The sequence below is a fragment of the Scyliorhinus torazame genome, chromosome 5 (assembly GCF_047496885.1).
Source record: "Scyliorhinus torazame isolate Kashiwa2021f chromosome 5, sScyTor2.1, whole genome shotgun sequence".
NCBI lineage: Eukaryota > Metazoa > Chordata > Chondrichthyes > Carcharhiniformes > Scyliorhinidae > Scyliorhinus > Scyliorhinus torazame.
Genome location: NC_092711.1, coordinates 131,708,024 through 131,718,256, shown reverse-complemented (window position 1 = coordinate 131,718,256; position 10,233 = coordinate 131,708,024). Strand labels below are relative to the sequence as shown.

The following is a 10,233-nucleotide window of genomic DNA, read 5'->3' as shown; positions in this document are numbered from 1 at the left end:
GTTATTTATAACAGTGAATACGGTCTGATTGTGATTGATTTTAAAAATTAATTTGATTACCCATGTCTGCAGTTTCCGGCATTACAACAGTGACAACACTTTCAAAGTATTTTGTTGGCAGTAAAACACTTTAAGAGGTCCTGTGGTCCTGAGAGGTAACATACAATGCCCTTTTTTCAAGATGTCCACAAATTTGGATACATTGCAATCAAAGACCTGATCAAAATCATTGGTAAAGATTACATTTTAATTTTGGGTAATAACCAGGCTTTTGACAGCATTTTGAATATGATGTGAAAACCCAAACACTTGGGCCGGGATTCTCCGAGCCTGCGCCGGGTCGGAGAATTGCCGGGGGGGGGGGGGGGGGCGCGCTCGATTCCCGCCACGCCTCTCCGACGCTGGGCCGCCGATTCTCCGGCGACCAGAAAATCGGTGCCAATCACTGTGGGCGACGGGCTGAACTCCCGCCGAGACCTGCCGGCGTGGTTCAAACCTGGTACCACCCGGCGGAAGCTCAGGCCCGCGGCTGCCGTGGACGTCCTGGTTGGTTGGGGGGGGTTATTTGTTTTAAAACACGGTGAGTTTATGTGGTTTGGAATTCACTGCTTGAAAATGGTGTGAGAAAGATTTGATTCTATCCTTCCACAGAGAACTAGGCAGATCCTTGAAAGGGAAAGAAAACTGCAGGTCAACTGGATTAATGGGGATGTTTTTCGAAGAGTCAGCATGGGAATAATGGGCCCATTGGCCTCCTTCTGTGCTGTATGGACCGCCTGGGCATTTAAAGGGGGTGGTAATGGCCTGCAATCCACATCCTCTGAGTGGTAGAAGCAGAGATGATGGAATTATTTAAAAAAGAGATTGGCTGGGTACTTGTGGGAAATAAACTAGCAATGTGGGGATGGATCGGGGCAATGGAACTAACTGGATTGCTTGACGGAGCTAGCAAGCAATCAATGGGCCAAATGGTCCCATTCCTACCAGAATGATTCTATTATCCTAAGGGAACAATTTCAGTCGCTCCAGTCCCTCCAACTGACAAGTCCCTTCTCCCTGGTACCAGTCTCACAAATCTCCGCCGCACCCTCTCTGAGAACTTCACATCTTACTTAAAGTGTGGGGCCCATATATAGGGTTCCATTCTAGAGGGATAAAATTGAACAGCAGGGAGGAAATGTTCAACTTGTTTAGAACCAGGGTTCGACTACACTGGGAGCACTGCCAATATCTGTGATCTCCATTTAGAAAAAGGAAATAGAGGCACTGGATAAGGGGCAACAAAGATTCATAATATACAGAACTGACAGCATTTAACTCTAAGGAAAGGCTGGGGCTGCTTTTCTCTAGAAAAGGGAAGACTGAAGGGTGACCTGATGGAAGTCTTTAAGATGATAAAGGGGTTCAATAATCCAATAGGGATTTGATGAACAACCTCTTTACCCAGCGAGTGGTGAGAATGTGGAACTCACTACCACAGCGAGTGGTTGAGGTGAGCAGCATGAATACATTGAAGGGGAAGCTGGAAACATACATGAGGGAGAAAGGAATAGAAGGAGATGCTGATGGTGGGAACATAGGAATTAGGAGCAGGAGTCGCCAATTCAGCCCTTCGAGCCTGCTCCGCCAATCACATCATGGCTGATCTCTTCCTGGTCTCAAATCCACCTCCCCACCCGTTCTCCATATCTGTTTACCTTGTTTTGTTAAATCAGAAATATATCTCTTGCAACCATTTAACGATTCAAACTCCACTGCACTATGGGACAGCGAGTTCCACAAGTTCACCACCCTCTGCGAGAAATAGTTCCTCATCTCAGAAAAATACTTTTCACTGTACTTCAGTACACGTGACAATAAATCAAATCAAATCTACCGCATCTCAACCTACGTCTGTGAGATGTAGAGGGCTGGGTGGAGGATCATGTGGAGCATAAATACTGACAAGAGACCAAATGAGACGACTGGCCTGGCCCTGTGCTGTAGACTCATAGGAACAGAGACAAATGTATTCATGTTAGATCTACCTGTAGTGGTAGGAAAAACACTTATTTAAAATAAATGTCCTTCATCAGCTTTTGTGGATCATTCCAATGGAAATGTGCTTTCCCAGGCTCAATGAATATCATCCCACTGGAAGCAAAGTCGTCAGACCGGCCAGTCCAACAGAAAGAAACACTTTGACCCTCCCACTTCGCCAAGTGTCAGAATGAACATGGTTCAGTCCTGGATTTGATTAACAGCAGCAATAACAGCAGAACCCAATTCCTTGAGAACATGTTGGTGTCTCAGCAGCCTTGATAAATGAGTGGATTCCTTCATACACTCAGAACAGGTGATGCCCTCTCTCCGCTGTGAATTGACTGGTGTGTCAGCAATTTGTATGAATTACTGAATCCCTTGCCACACTCGGGAGCAGGTGAACGGCCTCTCCCCAGAATGGACTTGTTGGTGTCTCCGCAGGGTGGATGAGTGTCTAAATCTCTTCCCACAGTCACAGCAAATGAACGGTCTCTCCCCAGTGTGAACGCGCTGGTGTGTCAGCAGGTTGGACGAATCACTGAATCCCTTCCCACAGTTAGAGCAGGTGAATGGCCTCTCCCCTGTGTGAACTCGCTGGTGTCTCAACAGATCAGATAACTGAGTGAATCCCTTCCCACACTCAGAACAGGTGAACGGCCTTTCCCCGGTGTGAACTCGCTGGTGTGTCTGCAGGGCGGACGAATGAATGAATCCCTTCCCACACTCAGAGCAGGTAAAAGGCCTCTCACCCGTTTGAACTCGCTGATGCCTCAGCAGGCTGGATAACTGAGTGAATCCCTTCCCACACTCGGAGCAGACGAATGGCCTCTCCCCGGTGTGAATTCGCTGGTGCGTCTGCAGGTTGGACAACTGCGAGTATCCCTTCCCGCACTGAGAGCAGGTGAACGGCCTCTCTTTGGTGTGAACTCGCTGGTGTCTCAGCAGGGCCGACGAACAAATGAATCTCTTCCCACAGTCTGAACAGGTGAACGGTTTCTCTCCGGTGTGGCCTCGCCGGTGTGTCTGCAGGTTGGATAAGTGCGTGAACGCTTTCCCGCACTCCGAGCAGGTGAACGGCCTCTCGCCGGTGTGACTACGGTCATGTGTTCGGAGTGCAGAAGGGGACTGGAATCCCTTCCCACAGTACCCGCATTTCCATGGCTCCTTCATAGTGAGGGTGCCCTTGTGTCTCTCCAGTTTCAATGATCAATTGAAGGCTCCTCCAGGCACAGGGCAGGCGTACAGTTTCTACAGACTGTGAATGGTCTGATGTGTTTGTCAAGCTGTATAACTGATTACAGCTTTCTCCGCAGCCAGTGCACTGAAACTCTCTCACATGAGTTTGTGTGTGTGTCTCTCGGTGCTTTTCCAGTCACACTGAAGTTGAAAACCTTTTGAAGCAGCTGGAACAGACAAACATTTCTCCTTATAGCTTCATGACCTCTACTCACATCGTGATGAATCGAGGGACTCTGTCGAGCCAGATGTGACGATTGTTTTGAGGTTTGTCTGCAAATCCTCCCCTTCTAATATCCTGTAAAATGAGTTTACGAAAATCATCACTGTCAGTACAGGGTAGAAATTCAGAACAGACAATTCTAGTTATTTTGTGGAACCTGTTTTTATTGTGTGAAATATTTTAAGACCAATTATCCTGTCTATTCAAACAGTTTGTCTCTCAATACAATGATTCATTTATGTTCATTTTACTTTGATTGTTACAGTAAGTTTTAAAAAGGTGAAACATTGGCCTTCGGTTTATTCCATTGGAGTTGTCTGGGAATTTGTTTATTTTCAGGTTATTGGTCTCCACGGGATTCGTAACAACATAGATGTGCCTAGTGCTGCACTCATCCGAACCATAATGAAGCTCATTAATTATTTCTTGCCTTGACATAGTACTGAGGATTGTACTCCAGAACTTGCTGCACCTTTTTCCCCAACCTGACCATGTTAAAATTGCCCCTTAGTGTCCAAAGGTTAGGTGCGGCTGCGGGGATAGGGTGGGCCTAGGTTCGGGTGCCCTTTCAGAGGGTCAGTGCAGACTCGACGAGCCGAATGGCCTCCTTCTGCACTGCAGGGATTCTATGGTCTATGTTTAGATTTGGGCCACTTGCTTTATTGCTCATCCATAATTGCCCTTGAGAAGACGTAGTCAACTGACTTCTTGAACCGCTGCAGCCCATATCATAGAATTTACAGTACAGGAGGCCATCGTCCCATCGAGTCAGCACCCAACATAAGCCCACGCCTCCACCCTATCCCCATAAACCCAGTAACCCAACCTAACCTTTTGGACACTAAGGGACAATTTATCATGGCCAATCCACCTAACCTGCACATCTTTGGGCGGCGGGAGAAAACCCCACGCAGACACGGGGAGAACATACAAACTCCACACAGTCACCCAAGGCCAGAATTGAACCCGTGTCCCCTGGTGCTGTGAGGCAGCAGTTCTCACCACTGTGCCGCCCAAATGGTGTAGGTACACCCACAGTGCTTTTGGGAAGGGATTTACAGGATTTTGATGATCAGCAAAGTGATGGACAGGTTTGTCAACAGTGCTATCAAATGGTACTGAGCTCAGTGTGGGCTCCTCCAGAGCTACTCAGCCCCTACACCCATTACAGACTTGGTCCGAACATGGAAAAAAGAGCTCAAGCCAAGGCGGCACAGCTGCAGTATTCTAATGTGAAACTACTCAACTAATGTGAATGAAGTTTGGGTGGCACAGTGATTAGCACTGCTGTCTCACAGACCCAGGTTCAATTCCGGCCTTCATAAGGATTCTATGAACCCTATCTAAATTGAAGTCAATGGGATTCAGGGAGAAAACTCTTACTGGTTCACTCACACCTCGCAAAAGAAAGATGATTGTGCTTGTTCCAACATAATCTCAGTCCCAGGATATCATTGCAGTAGTTCCCCAGGGTACTGTGCTAGGCCCAACCATTTCCAGCTACTTATTCAATAAACTCGGCGTGGGGGGGGGGGATGTTCACTGATGATTGTACAAAGTTCAGCACTATTCATGACTCCTTACTGAACCAGCCTCCCGTACCAGCCTCCCCGAACAGGCGCCGGAATGTGGCGACTAGGGGCTTTTCACAGTAACTTCATTGAAGCCTACTCGTGACAATAAGCGATTTTCATTTCAAGCAGTCCATGTCCAAATGCAAGACGTGGCCAATATACAGGTTTGGGATGATAAGTGACCATAGAATCCCTACAGTGCACAATGAGGCCATTTGGCCCATCGAGTCTGCATCGACCATCCGAACGAGCACTCTACCAAGGCCCATTCCCCTGCCCAAACCCCATGCATTGATCAAAGCCAACCCACCTAACCTACACATCTGTACATTCGGGCAGCACAGTGATTAGCACAGTGGCTTCACAGCTCCAGGGTCCCAGGTTCGATTCCCGGCTTGGGTCACTGTCTGTGTGGAGTCTGCACATCCTCCCCGTGTCTGCGTGGGTTTCCTCCGGGTGCTCCGGTTTCCTCCCACAGTCCAAAGATGTGCAGGTTGGGTGGATTGGCCATGATAAATTGCCTTTAGAGTCGGAAAAGGTTGAGTTGGGTTACCGGGATAGGGTGGAGGTGTGGTCTTGAGTAGGGTGCTCTTTCCAAGGGCTGGTGCTGACTCGGTGGGCCGAATGGCCTCCTTCTGCACTGTAAATTCTATGATCTTTCGACTATGGGAAGAAACTGGAGCACCCAGAGGAAACCCACGCAGGCCTGGGGAGAATGTGCAAATTCCACACAGTCACTCACCCGAGGCCGGGTCCCTGGCGCTGTGAGTCAGCAGTGCTGACCACCGTGCCACCCTTCTCCATGTAACATTTGCATCATACAAGTGCCAGACAACAAGCATCTCCAACAAGAGAAAATCTAACCATTGCCCAATCAACATCCTGGGGTGTGGGTTACCAATGACCAGAAACTGAATCGGACCAGCCATCCAAATACTGTGGCTACACAGTAGGCTGGGAATCCTGCGGAGAGTAACTTACCTCTTGACTCCCCCCACCAAAGCCTGTCCACCATCCCAATGGCTGCGCGTGCGCACTGCAGCACATGGGCCTGGGCGAAGACAGCCAGAGCGCATGCGCGAAGTCGCATTTTGCCCGCTACAAAGATGGCGGCAGATAATCCGGGCCTTCAACCGGAGAAGAACCGAAACTGCGGCACACCTATTGCAAACGGGACGCCTGTGGCTTCTTGTTCGCAGTACCGAGCATATACCGATTTTTAGTGCAGCCTCCCAGACCAGCTGTCGTTGCCCGCTCACGTGCGATCTTTGAATCTGAACTGCTGCTAATCTGCAGCCAACTTCACGCCACTGACACCGCGCGAGTGACTGACGGCAGCTCCGGACCAATGGGAAGAGGGGGCGGGTTTGGAGGACCGAGCGGTGCGGCTGGTCCTCCAACCAATCGGAGTGAATGAGGGGCGGGGCTGACCCCTGGCTCATCCTCATTGGCTGAGACTCTGCATCATTTTGAAAGCTGATTTGTCTCAAACTCCAGGTGAAAACTGGACCTTTCTGTTTGTGGCTTTAAACAGATGAAACCCTGTGGGTGTGGAGCAAACAGTTTATCATTTGCTACTGAAATGTGGCAACATGAGGGTTCCACCAAAACCCCAGCACCTTTCATACCAGACAACTACTGCCTGAAGGACAAGGGCAGCAAACCCTCCGAAAGAGCACTCTACATTGGCCCAATGTGGTAATCACCACTGTTGTATATATTAGATCACCCAATCCCCCGACCTATCCCCGTAGTCCCGCTCATTGATCACAGCCAATCCACCTAACCTGCACATCTTTGGACTGTGGGAAGAAACTGGAACACCCGGAGGAAAACCCAGGCAGACATGGGGAGAACGAGCAAACGCCACACAGTCACCCAAAGCCCAGAATTAAATATGGGTCCCGAGGGCATTGAGGCAGCAGTGCTAACCAATTGCTGGCAATCTGATTTTTAAAATTATTTCATGGTATGTGGGTACCACTGACAAACCCTGCATTTAGAATCATAGAATTTACAGTGCAGAAGGAGGCCATTCGGCCCATCGAGTCTGCACCGGCTCTTGGAAAGAGCACCCTACATAAGCCCACACCTCCACCCTATCCCCATAACCCAGTAACCCCACCCAACACGAAGGGCAATTTTTGACACTAAGGGCAATTTAGCATAGCCAATCCACCTAACCTGCACATCTTTGGACTGTGGGAGAAAACCGGAGCACCCGGAGGAAACTCACGCACACACGGGGAGAATATGCAGACTCCGCACAGACAGTGACCCAAGCCAGGAATCGAACCTGGGACCCTGGAACTGTGAAACAATTGTGCTAACCACCATGCTACCGAGCTGCCCATCCCTAATTTCCCTTGAAGTGAGTGGCTCGCTACGCTATTGCAGAGGGCAGTTCAGAGTCACCCCCTATGGAGGTTCAGTCCAGACTCCAACCACACCCTGGATGAAAAAATCTTTTTTTCACATCACTTCCACTCATTTTGCCAATTATTTTAAATCTGTGCCCCTCTAATTCTTGCTTTATTCTCAAGAGAGAGAATGGTTTCTCACTATTTACTCTGTCCATACCCCTCAGGATCTTGAATCCCAGCATCAGGTGTCCTCTCAGCCTTCTTTTCTCCAAGGAAAGCAGACCCAATCTCTCCAATCCATCCTCATAGCTACAGTTCTTTCTCCCGGGAATCATTCTTGTGAATTTCCTCTGTACCTTCACATCCTTCCTTGAGTACGGTGCCCAGAACAGAACGCAGTGCTCCAGGTGAGGCCTCACTAGTGCCTTATACAAGTTCAACATGACCACCTTACCCAATGACCTTATTAATAAAACCTCGGATATCATATGCTTTATTCACTGCTCTCTCAACATGGCCTGGGACCTTCAATGACTCAAGTGCACATACACCGAGGTTGCTCTGTTCCTGCACCTCCTTTAGAGTTTCTCTCTTTTAAGTTATAGCCTCTCCACATTCTTCCTGCCAAAATGAATCACTCCACACTTCTGTTCATTGAGTGTCATCTGCCATTTGTCGACCAAATATATAAGCACTTGATGAAATTAAGTTTGCAATAAAATTAGTAAAACTCAAAATCGAGGATCACAACCATCTTTGTTTTCAATAGAATCCCTACAGTGCAGAAGGAGGCCATTCGGCCCATCGAGTCAGTCCGCTATCTAGGCCCACTGCCCTGCCCGATCCCCACAACCCCACCCAGCCCACGCGTCTGTGGACTGTGGGAGGAAACTGGAGCACCCGGAGGAAACCCACACCTACACGGGGAGAACGTGCAAACTCCACATAGACAGTCACCCAAGACCCGGAATCCAACCCAGGTCCCTGGCGCTGTGCGGAAGCAGTGCTAACCACTGTGCCACTCATTTTGTTAATGTGATTTCTACAAATTGTGTTCAATCTACTTTGATTGCAGCAGATCCCATATTTTACGCAGGAAGGATAAAGTATTTGACTCTGGACTTCCGGTTGCGGCAGGGATGAGCTAGCCGCATGTTTCGGCGGCTCCAGCTCCGACGGAACTTCGGGCTCTTTTAAGAGCCCCAACGGGGACTTGGACGGCCGTAAAACCCGGTGCGAGGCGTGAGGGAAGGGAGTCCCCCCCGAAAGACGGAGGGAAAAACCGGCGGCGGCGGCTGCAGCCCGAAGAATCTGCAGCCAGAAGGTCAGAGGGAGTGGAACAAAATGGCGGCGGAGAAACCACAGGTGACATGGGGGCCTGAGCAGGACGAGGTGGTGAGACGGTGCGTGGACCTGCTGAAGAAGGAGGTAATGACCCCGTTGTTACAGGCAATTGAGGGGCTTAAGGAGACTTTAAAGACCCAGGAGACTGAACTTCGCATGGTGGAGCAGAAGGTATCAGGTATTGAGGACGAGGTCCTGGGCCTGGCGGTCAAGACTCAGACGCACGAGGCACTTCATAAAAAGTGTGCTGATAGGATTGAGGCCCTTGAAAATGGAGCGCGAAGGAAGAACCTTAGGATACTAGGTCTCCCGGAGGGTGTGGAAGGAGTGGACTGTGGAGCGTACGCAAGTAAGATGCTGAGCTCACTGATGGGTGCTGAGGCCCCTGCGGGCCCCATGGAGGTGGAGTGGGCAAATCGGATCCCGGCGAGAAGACCAAAAGCGGGAGAACCACCGAGGGCGATAATCGTGCGATTCTACCGCCTTAAGGACAGAGAAGAGGTCCTGAGATGGGCTAAAAAGGTGCGGAGTAGCAGATGGGAGAATGCGGTGGTAAGGATCTACCAGGATTGGAGTGCGGAGGTGGCAAGAAGGAGGGCGAGCTTCAACCGAGCCAAAGAGGTTTTGCACAAAAGGAAGGTGAAGTTTGGGATGCTGCAGCCGGCAAGACTATGGGTCACGCATCAGGAGAGACACTATTATTTCGAGACGGCGGAGGAAGCATGGTCCTTCATCAATGAAGAGAAACTGGACCGGAACTGAGGGACTGATGCTGCAGGGAACTGTTATTGTTGTTATTATTGTTTTTGTTAATAGGATGGTGGAAGTTAATCGAGAAGTAAACAGGGAAGGGGGGGGACACTGGGGAAATGTGGGCGCCGGTGAGGGGGGAGAGGCGGGACATAGTCAGAGAATGGGGAAGGAGAGGGGGAGGGGAAAGGGAGCTGCGCCATAAGAGGCGGGACAGGTAAAGGGATGTTCCCGCGCCAGAAAGAATAAGGCGGGAAAACAGGCGCAAGGCGGATGGGAGTTCCCTCACACCGGGGGGGCCGAGGAGCGAGCAGGAGTAGCCGGGGTCAGTTGAAGTCAGCTGACTTACGGAAGTGATATGGGGGGAGCAATCAAGCTAGATAGGGATCTAGCGGGGGGGGGGGGGGGGGGGGGGGACAACTGGGTTGCTGCTGCGGAAATCCAAAAGGAAATGGCTAAAGAGAGGGTGTTCGGGGGCGGAATGCGACGCTGGGGGAGCGAGCGGGAGCGTGGAGGCAGGATATGGGACTGGCCTAGAGAAGGTAATGGCTAGTCGACACGGCAGGTAGCCCCCCAGTGAGGCTGATCACGTGGAACGTGAGAGGACTGAATGGACCGATAAAAAGGGCCCGAGCGCTCGCGCATTTGAAAGGACTAAGGGCAGACGTGGTTATGCTGCAAGAGACGCACCTAAAGGTGGCGGACCAAGTTAGGCTAAGGA

The 10,233-nt window shown here is 50.2% G+C and overlaps 1 protein-coding gene across 1 annotated transcript in view; it reads right to left on the bottom strand.

The window, feature by feature from the left end:
- Positions 1-229: 229 nt before the first annotated feature.
- Positions 230-10,233, bottom strand: part of LOC140417918 (uncharacterized) — a 73,153-nt gene continuing 63,149 nt past the window's right edge. Inside the window, 2 exon segments of the mRNA XM_072501350.1 lie at positions 230-2,411; positions 2,413-3,227. Coding sequence (XP_072357451.1) covers positions 2,319-2,411; positions 2,413-3,227 — 908 coding nt within the window. The 3' untranslated portion in view covers positions 230-2,318.